This window comes from Hyposmocoma kahamanoa, unplaced genomic scaffold, assembly GCF_003589595.1.
Source record: "Hyposmocoma kahamanoa isolate Upper Pololo Valley unplaced genomic scaffold, ASM358959v1 190, whole genome shotgun sequence".
In the NCBI taxonomy this organism is placed as follows: domain Eukaryota; kingdom Metazoa; phylum Arthropoda; class Insecta; order Lepidoptera; family Cosmopterigidae; genus Hyposmocoma; species Hyposmocoma kahamanoa.
In genome coordinates, this window is record NW_020653718.1 from 3,797,282 (window position 1) to 3,818,824 (window position 21,543).

The window sequence follows — 21,543 nt, forward strand, 5'->3', positions numbered from 1 at the left end:
TTATTCAAATTAAACTCGTACATCCAACTTGATCGCGTAGTGTGACGTAAGCAAATTCTCTTGGCCTTTGTTTCAATGTCACCGCGTGATCTGTGCGCAGGCAATTTCAGAGCTATTTTATCCATAATAATAACGAAATTACGGTGAACTTCACCGCCAAAGTGGGATATCCCGATAGTCACACATAAATGTCAAATTGCTGTGGATATTCTAAGTTTTTGAGGGCCACAGACTACACTGCAGGACTTTTCTCGTCGTTGAAGCCACCATATACCAGAAAGCTGGCAGCTACTACATTCAAAAAAAGGCTTAATAGTTATTAAATACAAGGGAGTTAGTTTAACATTATTGAGAATTCCAATTATTATTATAATCCCTAAGTTGAAGAACAGTGGTAGCCCAAGGCCACCCCTAAAGTGGTGACCCCGTGCGTTAAACGTACTCGCGTGCACAGTGGATAGTGGACTCTAAAAGGGCAAGAGGAGTACCTCAGTTTCGACACTCTTGTATTAAAAATGGCAACGCTACGTCGAACCCACCATTTCGGTCGCAAGCAATCGACGAGCAGATGGCAGATAATGGTTTATTAGAACAGAGCACCAGACGATGAGTGACTTACACACACACAGTCCTGTTAGAAATGTGTCCCTAAAAAACTGCCATGACGATCAAATAATAGTAATGGTTTTCATGTATAATAAACGTGTACAAATTTGAGCGACGGTAGTTCGCAGCGCGCGTACCAACGCTAAGCCTGGAACTGCTTACAATACAAAGTGCGCCGCTACCAAAAAAAAAAACAGATTAAAACCAGAAAATCCGATAACAATAAATGTCGCATTAGATAATCAAAATACATTTTATTTAAACTTTTTTCTAACTCGCGAAGTACGACCTTATCGCTAGACGGTACATAATTCATTCACTAGCCAGTTACTTTGCTTTGATATGCAAGATAAAGTCTTGAGAACCGGTAGCTGTTGCAAAGTTGAGAGTAATGATTTCGTCGTCTCTTCATCAGCCCAGTGAGAAGTGAAGTATTCGCTTATGTGTGCGAGAAAGCCGAGTAAGCTCAAGGCAAGGCGTTCAAAAGCCTTAGCCAAGTCTCCCAATTTTCTTGGTAACATTTTATGCAATATCACATCAAAAACTTCCGATTTAAAGTTATTCGGTTTGAAATTCAATTGGTTACTGTGAAATCACGCAGACTCGACATGTGCACTTTTGAAAATACCAAGCACAATTTTGTAAAGGAAGTCGTTATATTTTATTTTATATATAATATCAAGTGGCGGGACGAAAAAGTCGTGCACCTGATGGTAAGCTACACGCCTCATAAAGATCTGTGGAGCACCGCCACTTTTTTTTTTTTTTATACATGACAGGCAAATGACTCCACTCCACCCGATGTTAAGTGGAAAGTGGTATCCAAACGCGAAGGAACCTAGTGCAGCGATGAAATCCTCACTGCACTAGCCACCTCCACCCTGCCTGCCTACAATATGTCTCTTCACGCCTCGTTTGAAGGACCCCATATCATAAGAGGGAGGGAAGACATGTGCCGGAAGGGAGTTCCATTTGTCAACCGTACGGCAGAGAAAGGAGCCACCAAAGAGAAAGGAGCCACCAGAGAAAGGAGCCACCAAAGAGAAAGGAGCCACCAAGAGAAAGGAGCCACCAACTGCCATTGCGCCTATCACCCTGAGACATAAGTTGACAAGTCCCATGTGCCTGTAATTTCACCAGCACCCTTTCAAACCGTAATGCAGTAATGCTCACATTACTGCTTGGCGGCAGAAATAAGGAAGGTGGCGGTACTACCCTGGACGAACTCTTTCACAAGGGGCTCTACTACTATTAATTAAAAAATAATAATAATAAATTTGCCGAAAACGTTATTAAGGAAGGTATATTGTTGTTGTCGATGTCGTGTTTAATCTGTATTAAACATAATCCATTACAGTGGCTCTGAGTATTTGACATGTTACACCGTTAATCATCGTTAGATACATTAATATCAGATTAACGAGAGTAGTTATTTGCATGATAAGGTTTCGCGTGGACAATGGAATATCGGCGTTGGAAGTAGTTTCAATAATTATCTAGAATAACTGGACGGACTTTTAAATGAACGGATCTAATGATTCGTGTATAACTTGTGTACGCACCATCGTAGTGTCGATGCGTGTTACATTTATACTTCTAGAAGGCGTCGTGTCTACCATAGTTGAAGAGTTATATACAGAATCATGTGGTCTCATTTATTCATGCTCACGATACGTTATGTCTACATATCGTCGAGGATAATGCAAAACAGCGCAAGTAGCTTTGGTAGAAGGCTCGTATCTACACAAAACCAAGTTTTACAGGAGAAGGTTTTAACGTTATTACTTTGTTATTTCAATTCATCGAGTATATAGAAACGAAATAAGGTCCATCCACCCCTGGCAACTCTTCAGGCAAATGGGCCTTATATCACTTTTAAATATCAACTCTCGGTTGCACTGAAATCTCAAATTAGAACGCTGAAATAGTACAGCGCCAACAACTGACCTGTGTGTACGTCTCCGTACATTCCAAAAATATTCTGTATTTATTGTAATAAAGATAATATCTCTAACTACAGGGGGTTGTTCCATTCGGTGGTGTGGGAGAAACAACAAAATATCTAATTACAAAACAAACGGAATCACATTTCATCGGTAATTAAATATTAAATATGTAATTTTTCAATTTTCGTCCATTATAGCAAAGCCCAAACATGACCAACAGTTTAACAAAACTGGTCGACACCCGTCAATTGTTTCGAATTCGGGCTGGCTAATCGGAGCGCAGTTGTCACCGTAATGATTTGGCAGAATAGTTTTCGAACAAATTAAATGACATTTCGTCTCTATTTCTGGTTGTGTACTCGATGTTTCAATTGCTACAACTTTAGTTTTGTCACAGTAAGCGGTAATTTATACTTGCTACGTACTGCTAACAATAGATTCCCGTAATTAATTTACTTGCCACGTCATTTACGCGGATCTGATTTGGTAACAAACTGAGTAAGTTACGCGGTATTGAAAACAAAGGCATATTGTTATTCACCGATTTCTTTCTTTTTGTTAGTCAATCGCAATTGGCGTTAAGAAGCAGCCGGGTCTCAATCATATAACTACGTGTACCAGCATGCAAAACTCAAATTGGCTACATGTTTCAGATTCGCGGAATTATCCAATGCTAGTTACACGGAATGGCTCTATCCCCGACGGCATAAATATCTAAAAGCAAAAGTTTGAACAGAACTTGTTTTTTCTTATCTTTTCAAAAACAATTAAAATACATATTACACTTTAAACTGACCACTTCCGCTTTGATTTAAGGAAAAATTCAAACATGTGTCATTTTCCTCATTAGCAGTATGTACCTGATCCAAATTTCCTTAAAAAACTGTCAGCATTTGGTGCGTTTATATAGTTATATTTTTAACCGACTGTATGTTTTCTTTTTCTTTTTTTTTGTATATATGTTACGCGATAACTCCGGTGCCATTTTGGTTTGCTTCGCAGAGGTCCCGGGTTCGATTTCTGAGCGGGGGGGAAATATTTGTATAGCCTACGTTTACTTCTCTCGTGAGTTTGGGTGTAATTTGTGATTGTCTGTGAGTGTGTGTCCATGGCACCCGCGACACAGGGTTTCCCTAGTGCGGGGCTATGTTGAGTGTGCGTGTGATTATTATTATTCATGTATTTAAGAAGACATTAATATGACACAAAGATAAGTAAACTTCTATAAGTACTCACTTGTAACTTAATTGTTATATTTGTTTAGGTTTGTAAAAATTTGTTGTTTTGGACGATGGAAATAATATCAGCGAGAGCTATGAACTCCCTAGTCTTCTCTAGCTATTGACATGTTTGTTTTATTTATTATTTTGTATTTCGTTTATTGTATTAAAAAATTTTGAAGTTGACACATGTGATACATAAATTGGCACATATAAAAAACAAAATCATATAAACCTTGAAAAATGTTGTATAAGGTCAATAGCTTAGGCTCATAGATAGTGGAAAACCTCATAAATGTCTCGGCTTGTATTGGTTATATTGCTTATTTTTATTACGGTAATAAATTTTAATATTATCTAAGACGCATATAAATAACTTTTAATGAATAAATCCATTAAGACAAGAAACTAATTCTGTTTTTTTTTTCTTATTGTTACAAAAAAATGTTGCTTATTTCGAGATGTGCTAGCTGAGAAATGTTAACATTTTTAATGTTTTTAATAGCGACTTTATCGAATCTAACCTCGCTAACCTCCAACTGTGATATTTTGAACATACTAACACGTACAATCACATTCAATTTTCAATCGAACATGAAACATCAAAATATTTTATTTTTTTACCAAAGGAACACGCCTTTATAAACCTGATATTCCAAATTTGTAACTAATAAAAGTATTGGCTCTTCTATATATATTATTTGTTTTTGCAATAGTGTAGCGACAATTCCGCTTTAGCACGCATTAATCAAAAACAGTTCTGCAAAATAGTGAGTGCTGCGACCACTAACCTCTTTTTTACTCTTATCATTTGCTGTCATCTGCAGCTGTTATCAAGCAATGAACTCATTGTTATAGGTCTGCAGTCAATATGCACAAAGGCATATCAATTTGACGTTTTATTATACTTATTTTAGACGATGCATTGTTTAGTTCCACTCAGGTTTTGCTCATTTCATTACAGCGTGTGTCATTAAAGTATTTACATTTTCTGTTTTTAATGTAAACAGCCATATAGCTGTTGTGGATATTCCAAAGATTCGCACGGAACATTTGGCTTCCACATTTATATGGCGAACGGCTAAGGAGTGGAATTCCCTGCCCGCGTTCTTATTCCCTGAACGCTATAACTTTGGCCTTTTCAAGACGAAAGTGAATATGCATTATTTAGATGTCAACCTCATCATCAGTTTCCATCAGGTGAGATGGCAGTCAGATGCGCATTTCTTTTATTCAATAAAATCGGATCAATAATACGAGAACACATAAGGAACTACAAAATACTTATCGTCCATTGACTTACAAATAAATGGACGACGGGTCTAATACAAAAACCACGACAAAAATGTCCCAAGTCAACCTATTTAAACGTAGTGACATGTAAAGGAATATGAAAAAGCTAAAACTTTGAATTTAAATTGTAATGTCATCGCAGTACTGTCTAATTTTGCTTGCTTCGCTGTCAGTCGAACAAACAAAGACTAAAGCGTGAATGACGCTCTGTATACGATTTTAACGCCCTATAAGTTCGGACACTTTTTAGGGCGGACCCGACGTCCATATAATTGTAAGTCAATGTTATCGTCGGCTAAATTTTTAAACCTCTTAACTCCGTTTTTGAAGGAAATCCGTTTTTTAATCTTCACGCGCAATATCCGGAAATTTAAGCTTGAAATATAATTTCAAGACCTTCTTTTATTTTTAAATAAAAGTATAATCATAGATTATCGCATAATTATTTCTAGTAATTCTGTTTTTTTGTGCCTACTCAAAAGTTCACATTAATGGAGGTCGGAGCTTTACAACTTTAGCCAACGTTATATTTCCGTATTTTTATTACATTTCATGTAAATAAAGTAACTCTGATGTTTTGTTTTTTTTACATCTGCTGTGCAGAAGAAACTTTTTTACGCATTTCCTTCTCGCAATGTTGACCCAGGGGGAAATTGAAAACAGGACTCTATACATAGGCAACCAAGGGTTTTCTGATGATGGAAGAGTTTGAGCGCAAACAAATTAGCAAAAGATTTAATAAACAAAAATGGTACTCACCTCATAGAACCACCCAAACCTATCATAAGGTATATATATAGGGAAGTCAGGTATCTTGTGGGCAGTTTTGAGAATCGGATCGTCAATGCCGTCGAAGAGCCAGGAAGAGGCGTTAGCGGTGATGAACATGTGCTCGTGGTACAGCCGCATGAACACGTCCGCAGCCAAGCGGATAGCGGCGCGTTGATAGCGGACGATGTGCGCTATCGTCTGTAGGTAATAAGACATATTTCATCGCTAAGAATTAAATATGTAATTTTTCAATTTAGGTCCATTATAGCAAAGCTCAAGTTCAAACTGGTCGTTTAACACCTGTCAATTGTTACCAATTCGGGCTGGCCAATCGGAGCGCAGTTGTCACCGTAATGATTTGGCAGAATAGTTTTCAAACAAATTAAATGACATTTCGTCTCTATTTCTTTTATACATTTTTTACATACTAGGTAAGGTTATATATTCTATGTCTCAGGGTGACGGGCACAATGGCAGTGCCCCTAAGATCTTTGCGATTTAAAGCTCTGAGTGGCACTGCAACGGTTATGGACAGGCGTGTCGCTTAATACCAGGCGCACGAATTGTTCGTTCAGCACTTGATATTATAAAAATAAATTTAAAAACCAGACAGTCACAAGCATCACAGTTCGAAATGGAAAAATTAATATAAGTTTACAAACATGCTAAATTGCATAGTGATGCAGTGAACCCGATTGAAACCGATAGATTGGTTTACTTTAGCTACTTTCACATTACATACGGCATTTTGCTTTGAGGTAATGCCGCCGACATTAATACAATCTTTATCCGGCAAAAATGTGCAACTATGAGTTTGGAAAAAATTTGCAAATAAAATGTAAAAAATAAATATTGAAAAAAAAATCTCAAACGATTTCTAAAATTCTACACAATTTTGTAATTCCTTTTACTTAGAAGTTTGTTGTAGATGTCTGAGGCCATTGCAAAAACACTCCCTTGGCGTAGAGCAATTTTACATGGTCGAGTTTGCAGTCGATCAGAACGGCATACCCATAAATTGAACTAGAATACACGTTCTATATGTATATAGAATATATATAGCTGTAAGGCATTTCCCCAGAAAGTTTTTAAAATCAATGTGATTATTTCACGTGTACACGAACAATGTGATTACACGGACATGTCGTGCGCCTGATCGTAAGCTACGCTCATGTCCACACAATTTGATTTTACATGAAATAAAATTGTTTTTAATTTCAATGAATGAATAAAATATTCCTTATAATAAAAATAATACAATGACAACACAGATCTGTAATGTAAGTATCACACAATAAGATAATGTACAACAGGCGGTCTTATTGCAAAATAGTGATTTCTTTCAGGCAACCTTGAGTTAGAAATTTGAAAAGAGATTGAAAGGTGGATGCAACCAAACCATGTCTAATGGAAACGTTTTCAATAAATGCACTACACATTAAATACTAATTGAATTAGGATGTCACGAAATGGACAGCTGCAAAATTAAGGAGTTGTAACACTCACCGGTACAATAGGGTTAATCGAGGTGATGAGATCAGAAAGCGACCCGTTTGACATCTCCGGCTCGAAGTGCCAGAACCGCTCCATCTGATACGTCACTGTGTTGTTGTCGTTGAACACTATGTTCACCTGGGTGATGAAAATCAACAGTGGTGAACATTCTTTAAAGCGAAGTAAGAATTTCTCTACAGTACAAACATTTGAAGACAACAATTTTTAGTCTGTTTGGATATAGACAGTCAGGCGGAAGGTACAAACTAATTATAGACATCCCACTGTGTATATTGTTCAATTTTGTTCGTTTTATTACATTTATTTTTTTTAAACCGACTGTGGAATTACATCTATTTGCAAAGTTTTATTGAAATCTTTTTTTTTTTAATTTATTTTCCAAAAAAAGTAACAAATTTACAAATTATAATTCCCGCCAAACTGTAACAGTTTGTTGGCGAGCACGCTCTAACTTAGTTTACTTATTTGTTAGTTTGACATATCTACTTAGTTTATTACTTACTTATAATAGTGAAAAAAAAAAAAAACATATGTTTTACATGATTTTTAATTAATAAGAATTTGGATATATTCATATAAATATAATTTCACTCATTAGCGCCTTCTTTAATCTTGTTTTCATGACTTGTTTACTACATAAAGGACTTTTTCGTAAAAACGACATATCATTATACATATTAACGAGGAACAATATATTTATTAAGTCTCCTCCCGTAGTAATTATTGGCACTTGGCTGTACGTACATATTTTTACGAACTCTTTTTGTAATCGGTTACCGGAAAGTGTGTGCAACCGGATTCATACCCTAGTTTGCCACCCTTAGAGGTGGAATATTTGGTTCAAATTGAAATGGGACCACCAATACTGCGGTACACTATTTCCAACAAAAAGTAATCATCTAAATCGGTTCACAAATGACAGAGCAATCGCATAACACACACACACACACAAAAAATTAACTAATGTATTTATATTAATAATTGACTGTCAGTAAATAAGCCTATTACGTAGTCTGTCAACTTTATAGATAAGCAGCTTGATTTTAATTACCTCTCCCGATCGGATACTGCGTGTTTTCCGAGTCGAGGCGTATAATATTGCAGGTGAATTAAAATCAGGGCCCTGATCCGTGTTAAGGAGACGCATATGCGTATAATAACGATTCCAATGACCTCTAAAACTTGAAGCTTCTATTTTATTGCACATTCTCCACAATCGCGATCAAATAAACCACACATATTTCTCACCGAATTATCGACACGCGAAAGAACTGTGTGAAAGTATAGTTCACAACGAAACGGCCGTAACACGAATACATAGACAACGCAAATGTAAGCATAATGTTTGAAAAGTTGGTGCCCTCGTTGGCCCAGTGGTTAGTACTGTCTGTGTGTTATATGTATCAAACGGTTCCTAAAGTCTAACCTCTTAGATCAGCAAAAAAATCCAACATATAAACATAAATAAATATCTATGGAATTACATGACATTATTAGTTTTGAAAATAAAACAAGAGTGAGAAACACTTATAAACTTCAAATTACCATAGGTATCTCGAAAGTGATCGGATGTGCATTGGTTCCATTTTGTTTAACTACGTCCAATTATAAACTGAAAACTTTCCCACTCATCTTAAAATACGCGGTAAAACATCATTTTTAAAATCACTATAAACAGTAACATTTTAAAAGTTAAAGTTCTTTTTTAAATTTAATTCGCGCTAATGACCTGTCTAGGCGGACTTGCTTCCCGTATGACCAAGCCGTTGATAAGGATGGTCACTATAAACAAAAATTATGCAGAGAGATATGGGACTAGTCCTGACAGAATTGGAACCCGGAACCTCTTCATTTAGCGCCCTGACATGGAAGGTAAATAAAACTTATATTACACTTAAAAAGAAAACAAACCAACCTTTTTATGTACCTCTCTATACACATAGGGCCCCAATTCCTCCACTTTGATTTTGGCTGATTTGTTCGCCAACAACTCTTCTACATTTGTGATATTGAACAAGTGACACTCTAGGTACATTGGTATTGGTAGGTCTTTCCAAATTCCATACGACATTGAGCTATTTGTTAGGACCATCATCTGAAACAAAGTTTGAGATAAGCATGGTTAATTCTAGTCTACGTGGGAAACCGTTTGCATTAGAGCACGGACTCGCACCATAATAGTTTTATTTGTTTTTTATTATTTGTTTAATAATTAAAAAAAACAAACATTGCAACCAGCACAGAAAAATTCGTGAGGTTAGCCGGTTCGCCCCGTGTTTAGTTTCCATAGCGTCTGCCATGGTTTGAAGGATTTTTTTTCTTTTTCTTTGTTGGTAATGCGTGAACTCGATAACGACTTCACGCCTTAACTGTAAACATGCAGTCAATCTGTTTACAGCTTTAATGTTCTATCTTTGTATTAATAATTATAACATAATAGTCTTTTCAACTTACGTGAAGTTTACACATTTCTAACGCTTCTACAACAAGATTACGCTTGACATTTTAAATTTGCTATTTACAAATTTAAAGCTATAGTGAAATAAAAACTTTATATAACATAATCTCAGCACAGACTACTAAAAAAACCGACCTCAAAAGTTCGTGGAATTACCTACATCTATTTGCCATATTTTATTGATATCGGTTACCGAAAAGTTAAAGAAAATCGGTTACCGGTTACGAATAAGATAAGACCACTAGTGAGGTACCCTCTTTCCAAAACAAAGATTCACAAATGCCGAAGAAACTTACAGTCGAATTGTGAACCTCCTTCTTTTTTTAAAGTCGATTAAAAAGATTACTATTATACAGCTTCTGCGTACTTGGACGACAAAAATTTGTATGTGCATAAAAAAAATTCGTAGTAGTCTCTAGAGGATTGCGTCGATCTGTGATATTTAAAATATTTATTGTCAATGATAAATGTGTACAAACGTTTATTTACAAAGAGCAAACCCTAGAATTTCTTACTCATTCTTCTCAGGTGAATAACTAATGAGAGTACAGTTTAATCAATGTCACGATTTCACGTGTAATTTGCTTACCTATTAAATAAAGATGGACGACGACCGGTGCATTATGAAGGCATGCTCTTACCTTAAACTGACGTGTCCATAAGCTACACAAAAGTTTTAAAGCACGTAAGACCTAGATTCCGAATCTATTTCTCGATTTTCATTTAACACAGCGAATTTTTATATATTTAATACTAACAAAAAACTACTTTTCCTAAACTATAACGGTCTAATATATCGAACAACTTAGAATAATAACGCATAGAATGATAGTTTCATATTAAACGAACTGTCATGTAAGCTAGGTTTAGTAGAAGGTTAATTTTCGGTTTTAGTGATTATTTATATAAAAATACAAGTTGAAACGCGTTACTTCCTTGTGGAATGTGATGTTAGTATCTATTTTATGTTTATCTGACGTATTTTTACACTCATTTACCGCACATTTCGTCATTTTTAGCTAAAATTCTTGAGCTGTTCGCGGTGCAAGTTGACCTTGAGCACTGACGGCCCGCCCGCTCGTGTAGGCCCATTGGGAGCGCTTCAATTTGCCTCACTTAGCGTGTGCGGACTAGGTTTCTATGCGTTATTATTCTAAATCGAACAACTTATTGAATTACCGTCCGTATATAAGTATATTGGAAAAAGTAGGGAAGCTTTTCCGCCAAGTTGTGATCTCTTCGAATTTTTTTTTAATAAGGTATATTGCAGTTCACACCATCTGGCAACAGTGAGCACATTATTATATCTGCCACCTTTCGTCACTATTAATACTAAACCGGTAATGCAACAGAAACACAAACTTCTTTTCATTCAAAATAGACTGTTGTTTTGATCGGTTCGAGACTATTATCGAAAATGTAGTTGCTGGTGAAATTACAGGCACATGGGACTCCTCAACTTGTGTGTCAGGGTGACGGGCGCAGTGGCAGTGCCCATAAGATCTTTGCGATTTAAATTATGGACAGGCGTGTCGCTTGCCACCAGACGCACGACCTGTTCGCCCCGCCACATAGTATCATAAAAAAAAATTAGCATAATTAAAAATATGATTTTGTTGGACATACTAAGTAACATGAGGGCAGTAACGGTCATCATCCTTTGAAATTGAATTTACTGTGAACGGAAACATTTTAAGCTCTAAGAATGCAAATTGCCACTATTTATTGCACTTACACTTTAATCACGGTACTAATTAAGCCTTGACATCTTTATGTTTTCTATAGTTTGAAAATGACCATAATCATTAAACAGTGGAGAAGCGAGGAAAACTGACTTTACTAGATCAAAATGGTTTAGGTATTTATTGTTAAATAATGGTCTTACGATACACCTAAGGTTCTAAATAATGTGCTAATTAACAAATTAGGATGTATAACATGATAGGATGTACCCGATCATATAAAATCCTGAAAATAAAAGTCTAAAACGAATTATATAAGAGCAAAATATCTAACTTTGTACATCATTTTTATATGGAAACATTTTTCTTTAAGGACTAAAGAGAACATGGGAAATTTTGGTTTTCAACTAAAGCCTTATAGTTATTAAATTCACATTTGTCACAAAATTTGCAAATTGCCTAGAGGTTTAACGACACGCCGCGCCGTCCGTCACCCCGTCAGTCGCCATCGGGCGCTTGTCGAGGACGGATCTGTGTCAAATTTTCTCCGCGTTGAAATACGCCTTAATTACCCGAGGGAATCAAAGTTATTAAGATCATACACAAACTGTCCTTTAAATCACTTTCATGTAAAAATGTATATAATAACATAATTGCTAATCGACGTCGGTGCTCCAGCAATTCATTATCGTAATAAGCCTTAATATAAACGGATCATTAAAAACAAATTTAATCCTTAGGTAAGAAGTCATTGACATTAAATTTGGATTATTACGAAATGACAATCGAAATTACAGTACACTTGCCACGAGGTCTTCAAATGTTTGATGGGGACTTGGGAAAGTTCCCATGGTACAATCGATAGTCATGTAGAAACGGGTCAAATTTCTGTACCTTGATGATTTTTTTTATTGTGAAAGTTGTTTGTTTGTTTTACGTGAATAGAAAAACAAATGCCAGACCGTTTTGACATTACGAAAAAACTAAAAGCTATTCTGTTAACATCGACTAGCAAATCATCCAAACCCATTATCTTACACGCTGTAAGAGGTGTAAGAGATCGGACGCACAGCCTGAGTTGTGATGTATAGTGCTAACTCTTCAAAATACATTATTTTACTCATGCGCAAAGTCTGGTCGACTGTATGCTATGGAAATCATCTAAGAAAACAAGTGGCAGTAATGCTCCTAGTGAAAGAGTTCGTCCAGGGTTCCTGTTGAACTCCTGTTTTGAAGGGTGAGGGTGCTGGCGAAATTACAGGCACATCGGACTGCCCACTTATGTCTCAGGGTGACAGGTGCAGTGGCAATGGCCCTCAGAACTTTACGATTTAAAAACAAGATAAAAAAAATGTTTACCTACGTAATCCGTATTTGCTTTGATTTACAAATAACTCACCCGCCTCAAAGAGGACGTAAATATTCCAGGCCAGAGGATCACCGTGATTCCTCCTAGCAGCACTCCGAACGCGCCGAAGCCCATTAACAGGGCACTTTTGGTCGTAGCCTTCATTTTCTTCTTTTCCTTTTTTGCTTTGCCGTCTTTTGCCTGACCCTGACTTACGCCTCGGGCTGGACTTTCTAAAAAACGAACAACTTCTATAATGTAAGGACATGGTAATAAGTTCGTTACATCTCGTGTTGCTGTAGAATCACAAATCTTTCTTTTCGTGCAATAAAAGACATATATCTCAGAAGCCGTACCTGCGTCTTGAACATTTTCCATTTCTTGTAATTTATTTTAAAATCAAAATATACACATATACGCACTGACAGATATCGCAGCGAAACGGCAAATAATGTGAAATTTATCCTACAATGACATGTATTAGAATAAGTAGTAAATAAGATAAGATTTCAAATGTTTTCATTAAAGAATTAATTTAATTCCGTACGTGTCTGCGACCATATTATTGTTTCCACGTTTAATTTGTTAATATTTTTAATACTAATAATAATCAATCACGTGATAACACAAAATACGCCATATCAAGAATGGAAACTCGGCAATCAGTTCTTTATATTTTAGAGATTATATTTTAAATCGTCTGTAGGGCTAACACGACAAAACACGACTAGCGCGAGAGCGACATAAAGCGGATAATAGTCTATGCGAGTATAACAGTATATCGCGCTTTATGTCGCTCTCGCGTAAGTCGCGCCCTGTCGTGCTACTACAGGCGCAGCCCGATAGCCAGGCGGCGGTCCTCCATTTTCTACCTCGCCTAATTAATGGTAGAAAATTTGAATTTATTATTAGACATGTTTAGATATTGTTTTCTGAATTTTAACGTTTTCACGATTAAAAGACATTGAAAATGGTAAACTAGTTTTTCGGGTCAGAATCGCGTACATTTTTTAATAATTAGTTTAATAATAATTTAATGTTCAAAAAAATAATTTAATTTCAATTTGACACCAATCATCTGTCTGTTGACGACTTTCTTTCTTACTTTACTTCCTATTAAGGAAATAAATATATCACTATGAAAATCCCGAATTTAATTTTGTCAACGAATTGGCATCCATAGTCCCCGACTATATTCTGCGGTGGAATTTGCGTACAAAAATGTGCCATTATATAAACCCGTCAAAAAAAATTCACCAATTGTGTTTTTATTTTACAATTAAGTTGATTAAATACTCAAGTGACCGTTATCTGTTGCTGTTACTACTAAAGATCAAGTTGTTTTAGGCACAAAAAAGCATTATATTTTCTTAACAATGTCAACAGCTACTTTAGACTCTCGAACACATCAACTTCAGCCGACGACGTTTGCAGTTGAACTCTCGACTGCACGCATAAATAGACAATATTATATGGAACACGCGCTAGTTGCTCTATGTACTAACGATAACAAAATCCACAGGTATCTAGCACAGACATCTATCTAATAAGGAAAAGATTAACAAATTCCAATGTGAACTAACCAAAACGTGACTGTACACATAGGTCGAAGTAAACAAAACATTCATATACTCAACCTACCCTTTGGATTTCCATTCCCCTTTACACGATCCTGGCAAACTTCTCGTGCTTACATTCATCAATACAAGCCCTCCTATTCTTCTCACTACGCACTATAGCCTTGTTTAGAACATTCTAGATTTGATCTGAGAACGTCCTTCGTTGGCTCTTGTGCGCGAGCGCATACTTTTTGCATAGTTTGCTTTTATTCATTTTTGTGTTCTTTTTGACGTTTTTTTTTTTACTCTCAGTTGTCATGTAAAATCGCTACATAACAAATACGTTTCCAATCCCAAAGGATTACCAATTTCTTCCCTTTCTCCCTCTATTCAAAACCACTAAAGCAAGCGTCTAGCCAAAAGCTCTATATAGGTACCTCTCTTGCCACTCTGCTTTCGTTATCAGACGCTCCATGTGCCGAAACCACCAAATACAAGTGTACATAGGTATATTATGTAAGAAAAAATTAACTTTTTTATAAGTGCAATTTAAATTAATCCTAATAACCATTTTATTAAGCACCCACGAAGGTGTTTAATTTTTTTCCTTGTACAAAAAGAAAACATTAAATTGTAAATTTTCCTGTTTCTGTGATTATAATTTACATTTTTATATGTATTTAAATGTTTGTTAGAATTTGTGTTTGGTTTCGTTTAACAAAGGTGAACGATTTTTTTACGGGGAACTGTATACGTTTTTACAATAAGACTCCGGAGCATATATTAAGATTACCATTTCCTAAATTCAAAACTTACATTAAAAGTATTTTCATTTAAAAGTCATATTACAAAATTGAAGACTACATGTTAGATAAAAATGTACGGAAAAACGACACGAGCCCAGATTCCACACAAATATGATTCAAAGTGTAATTGAAAAGAACAATCCCTAGAGTTTCTTGCTCGTTCTTCTCAGGGAAGTCAGCACAGTGAATGAGCAATAGCCTAAAAAATGACGTCTTGAAATATAAAAATGTTACCTATGGAATAAATATATATTTAGTAGTAGTAGAGCTTCTTTTGAAAGAGTTCGCCTAGGGAAGTACTGCCACCTTACCTATTTCAGCCACCAGTAATGTCAGCATTACTGTGTTCCGGTTTTGAAGGGTAAGGTTGCTGGTGAAATTACAGGCACATAGGATTTGTTAACTTACGTCTCAGGGTAACAGGCGCAGTGGCAGTGCCCCTCAGAACTTTACGATTTAAAGCTCAGACTGGCACTGCGACTGTTATGGACAGGCGTGTAGCTTACCATCAGGCGCATGACTTGTTCGTCCCGTCCCCGACAACACGGTCACTTTGACTGCAATTTTTTTACCTAGTATGCGTTCTGACGTAACGATTTATCTGTACATTTATTTAAATACTATTCCATAATCATAATACAACAAAACATAGGTATCGATTAATAACCGGATAATCTATGAATGACAGAGTACATATTTAAACGATAAGTGAGACGACGCGTATTTAAAATATATTAGTCAACAAGTGAAGTCCAACTGAGGCAGAGATTACTTGAATACCACTTTCACCACTCACAACAACCTTTGCATGGAGATTCGTTTATTAATTCTTGCCCTGTCAAAGACGTCCTAGGTGGACGATAGCTGAGATATGTGCCACGAGGTCTCATCATCATTCAGCATGTGCTTTGCATTATCCCACGACGGCGGAGATACTAAAGTGAGTGTGTTTTGTACATATAAATACAGTTATATAACATCTTATGTATTGATCACGACATGCTATTCAATTGACGGGACAATCCCATACCTTTCTATATAAGGTTTGTTTATAGAGCCCTTCCTTATCAACCTCTTGGTTATACGGCAAGGGCACTACCAGTTCCCTGGTCCTACCAGGACCATCTACGTCAGGTCTTATATGAGACCCTAGATCAGTCCATTTGCACGTACTTTTTCCGGTTCTCTGTAAGGCTAGTTAGTGCCTTAGGTGGTGGTACTGGAGCAGTAGGCACGCTCAATTCCCGTCGCGCTTAACGGTTGCCACTGCTGACGGTTTGAAAATTTGTAGACGGACGGAAAATTTGTTTGTCAATTGACAGATGACAGATCGTAAAGATCAGAGGAATACTGCCACTGCGCCCGTCACCCTGAGACAAATCAGCCTTATCATCATCAGCATTATTATAATTTCATCAGCAAGCACCCTTAACTTTCATAACCGGAACGCAGTAATGCTCACATTATTACTGCTTGGCGATAGATATACATAGATATGGTGGCAGCACTTTCTTGGACGAACTCCTTCACAAGGAGCTCTACTGCTGATATATATATATATATGTATATATATGTTTTCATATTTTACGTAATGACCTTTTCTACCTTAAACTCTTACAATTAAATGTAAAACATTTCATCTAGGGTTTCATCTTTAGGTGGCTAATGTTATAACAGCTGCCAGCCCTCTAGTCAGCAGAGACTTCAACGAGGCGAACTGAAAGCTGTTCAGCGAGGAGTTTTGCCCAGACTTTCCACCGGAAAGGCTGTAATTGACTAATTGAGCTTTTTGCGTTTGTTGTGTGTTCTATATGGCTAGCACGACAGGGCGCTACTTGTGCGAAAGCGAAATGAAGCGCGAAATAAATAAATAAATAACGCACACACTCAACATAGCCCCGCACTAGGGAAACCCTGTGTCGCGGGTGCCATGGACACACACATAGACAACCACAAATTACACCCAAACTCACGAGAGAAATAATTGTAGGCCATACAACTATTTCTCCCGGCCCGGGAATCGAACCTGGGACCTCTGCGTGGCAGTCCGGCGTGGTATCCGTTCGGCTACGGAGGCAGTTATATAGTTATAAATACTGCTATTCTCGCATAGATGTCTCTCGCTTTACATCGCTATCGCGCAAGTCGCGCCCTGTCGTGCTAGCCCTACTAGTAGCGGAGTCCGCGAAACTTATAGTGGAGTAGATAACAAAAAGAGCGTTAATTTTTATATATTATCTGTGCTGTACAATATACACATATTGGCCTCTACCAATTTTCGTAATGGTGTACCTATTTAAAAACTCGCCAAGACCAGTTTCAGGGTCTCACATAATAATTACTAAATAGTTTTTACGTAACGCAAACTGATATCAGTTCCGGATAGCAAAAAATATGTAAAGACAGTCTTTGTTAAAACAGAGAGCCTGTTTAAAAACTACGTAGTTAATATGATAGTATAACCACAAAGCACATGAACACTATAATTAAAAATAAGCGTCATTTGTTCTCTATTATTGTAGATAATGGAAGTCGCCCTTTGACCGATTGTTCATCTGAGATGACGAATCACCGGTCAAAGAGCGCCATGATATTGCGTGGTAATTGTCAAGGTTTTCCTTTTTATTTTGATGATAAAAATGTTGCAAAATTGCATCGACAGAAACGCGCGGCTGTATCGATACAAACGCGCGATTGCATCGATAGAAACGCGCGATTGCATCGATACAAACGCGCGATTGCATCGATACAAACGCGCGATTTGCATCGATCATCGCATTTGCATCGCTGCTAAAAGTCGCCGAGTGTAACGCTCTTGAAGTCCATTATCGGAAAGTATCAATGTTCTAGCGATCCCGCCGTTTTGGCCAAGAACGAGGACAGCAGATCGCGTAAAAGATGGCGTATCAGTTTACTTTGACAACCTCGTTGACGTAACGGTTTAGATTGTGGGCGCTGGATACGAAGGTTCCGGATTCGATTCCCGGTAGGACCAGTTTGGGGATATGTACTTTTATAAATTGGTGTGTTTGTCTGACACATATTTCTCCCGGTAAAACTTACGTTTGCATCAAAAAGATACGAATGTTCTTTGTAATACACAAAACGGGAGATAGTTAAAGAAGTATATTAAAATCCTTGCCCAAAAATGATCAGCCATGGTTATTTAAAATGTAATTACGGTGTGAAAGGAAAATCTAGAAATATCAAAATTCCTTCGGTAACATCTCGTGTTGAGAGCACAAGAGTTCTTAAAATGATAGGGGATAGGTGGGGCTCCGATCTGCTTGCTAGGTCACCGAACTTCACATCCTGAGAGCGCGGTGAACTTAGCAGGTATCCTGTAATCATCAATCGCTCATCCATTCATTCATATTATTTTCTTTATTTTTATTCAATAACTTTTGTTCTAACAATAGAACAGATAGCTTGTAAATGTACTAACAAAATGGATTGTAAATTGTCTGCATTAAATGATTTTTATTTTTTATGATTATTTATTTACTATTTATTTAAACTTTATTGCACAATACATGGAAGTATAAATGGAGGACTTAATGTCATAAATCCTTCCACCAGTCAACCATTGTGACAAACTGAAAAAAAAACAATAGTTGGTTCTACAATAAAATAAAGAAGAACGAAATTAATAGAAGAGAGAAGAGAGATACGAATAATATATAAACATACTTAATATACATACATAATAAACCAACACAAATATTACAATAGAATATAATATGTACCCACAGCAAGAATATACTCTTGATTTTGATAATTGTCAAACAGACGCTTGTGCAACTTATTATCCACCACATCAATAAAAGCAATTGACTCTATTGAACATCACAATGTTTTACTACCACAACATTCAATAATGTTTTGTGAAATTACTCCACTACTTTGTTAAAATACATACTAATACAGAGTACGCTACTGAGTATATTAATTATTATCAGACTGTTTCTTTGGCAGCATGTTATATGCCTGAATAAACTCCATCATCTGTGTATAGGCAATGCCCTGCAGTGCCTGACCGCAACTGACATCTTACGCATTCAACAAAAAAGTGTAAAGGAAGTCCATTGTTTGGTTGAAATTTGTATTTATATGTTAAATTGGCTTTCATATCAAAATGAAAATAAGGGCTCACAGGTTAAAGGTTTAATTTATTAACCACCTTTCTTCACACTGAGTAGATACTCAATACCAATGGAATAATAGGTCAGGTTAGGACTTATATTCTCTCTAAAATTAATGACACAAGTTGGAGTATACCTGTTATCCAAAGATCTTCATGTTTATTTTGATATTTTTGGGTACCGATTTTACAATAACTATTTTACATTGTTCAGGGAAAACACCAGTTGTGATTGGTATCTGTTGTTGTAGTTATCGACTATGTACATAGCAAAGATAAAAAATCATACTCAAATTTAAACCATTTTACTTTGAGCATTTGAGGTAATAAATTTCATGATGTTAAACATCACTGGTTCAGAAATAGGTTTCAATGTAAAAATCCTAAGACAAAAATGTTGCATTAAAATAATTTAAATTAAATCGTTTTTGCCAAGTAGATCAAGAAAATGTTGTTTAATAGGGCCATGGTTGCTTAGGTTATGTTTTTTTTTCTAATTATTTGTCCAAAGAGTTCAGTGATTTTCCATAAACATTAATGTTTATTAAAATACATATACATTTCACTTTGAATAGCAACTTGACAATGCTTTTGAAGACTTTATTTAAAGTTTTCATGTGTATATTTTTTTTATATTCAGTATTTTACTCCTTGAATGAGAGTGATTTACTTCATTGTGCAAGTAACCCAAGCATACAATCAACATCACATCACAAATGTCTCTAGGCTATTTTGTGTGAAAGAGTTAACAGCAAAATTAAAAGCTTCCATATCTATAGATATATTTTTTAAATGTCTAATGGCAACTTGAACTTTTTGATTTTCAATTTACATGTAAGAAAAGCATGATTATTCAATTCTGAAACATAATTATTAGATACATTGCCAATGCATGCATTAGAGCGAATGATGCCAGTTAATATTTCACTATGCGCTTTGAAATGTGTAGATTTTATATAAAATTATCAATACCCATGCAATTAAAATCAAAACAAAAGTTAAGTTCTCGCATGTTTAAGATTATATTAAAATTACCCAGGATTCAATAATCATAATTTATACACACAAATACACTGATAATGTAAACCTACAAACATAATAAAAGTGAAGATTTAGGACAAAATGACGCACCCTAATTTGTCCAAATCTTTAAACACAATTACGTTCGCGCCAATGAGCATTTAGTTTACGTAACTAATGCCGCCTTAGCACTAAGTCAATAAAAACTAACTACCCAACAACTTAAATTTTAACCAGAAATAAAATTAAATTTTTGTGACAGTCCTTATACGTGTAATTATTTTTCATATGCAGAACATGTCTACTTACCCACAGGAAGAGTGTGAGATTTCGAAATATCCTAAACAATTGTGAACTCTGTCGTTTAACTCATAGTTAAATTAGTAACTATAAAAAAACTTGTAATAGATTCAAAGTCGATTTGCACACGTGTAAATTATGAACACATTACAACAATCGATCGGCACTACACTCAAAAAATTATATTGTTTAAAAAGTAAACAAGTAAGGAACTGTAAATTATTTACAAAATACACGCACTACACCTAACAAGGCACGCGAATTGCTAATGATATCATCTGATAAATGTCAGAATACTGCACAAGAATACTGTCACTTTTCTTTCAGTGTAGCCAATTTTCAAGCAGATTTTTTGGTTTATATTGACAATGTTTCTTTTGACAAGAAACATCTTTAAATCATCAGGGCTTTTTTAACTTCGGAATCTAATATTTTTTAAGGAGATTCTCGAGCCCCTTCTAGGATAATGAGTACATAGTATAGCGTAGTGGTTGAAAAGCATTTCAAGAACTGGCAATACTGTACGGTTTGTCACACAGACAAGATATGTCTGTGGTTTGTCACTCGCTACAAGCGGTCACAGAAGTGATTCCCGACCCCGATCAATTTCTACTTTGTAGTGAAATCTAATTATATATGGCCATATATGTATATAGCCTTGATATTTTCAACCTTTGGTGATATAAAAGCATTGGTGCCTTATAAGCGTTCAACTATAATATTTTCTTATTTCAGCAGCAAAAAAGCTGGAACGTTCTCTCTACTCATGAGTCACGTTCTGGTGTGGTTCTTAATTTCTTAAATCCCCTGTTATGTAGATAACAGGGGCCCCTCCACTAGATTTCGACTCATGATAGTGCTCAATTTTTACAGACTAA

General features: G+C 36.0%; 2 protein-coding genes across 2 annotated transcripts in view; both read right to left on the reverse strand.

Annotated features, from left to right (window-relative positions):
- Positions 1-13,030, reverse strand: part of LOC113226369 (protein croquemort-like) — a 34,598-nt gene extending 21,568 nt beyond the window's left edge. Inside the window, exons 1-4 of the mRNA XM_026458974.1 lie at positions 12,891-13,030; positions 9,267-9,446; positions 7,343-7,468; positions 5,825-6,034 (exon numbers count right to left, since the gene is read on the reverse strand). Of these exons, the coding sequence (XP_026314759.1) occupies positions 5,825-6,034; positions 7,343-7,468; positions 9,267-9,446; positions 12,891-13,004 (630 nt within the window). The 5' untranslated portion in view covers positions 13,005-13,030. The remainder of the gene's footprint in view (positions 1-5,824; positions 6,035-7,342; positions 7,469-9,266; positions 9,447-12,890) is intronic.
- Positions 13,031-17,703: 4,673 nt separating this feature from the next.
- LOC113226333 (stress-induced-phosphoprotein 1-like) overlaps positions 17,704-21,543 on the reverse strand; it is a 23,038-nt gene continuing 19,198 nt past the window's right edge. The window contains exon 7 of the mRNA XM_026458919.1: positions 17,704-17,759. Within this exon, the coding sequence (XP_026314704.1) occupies positions 17,704-17,759 (56 nt within the window). The remainder of the gene's footprint in view (positions 17,760-21,543) is intronic.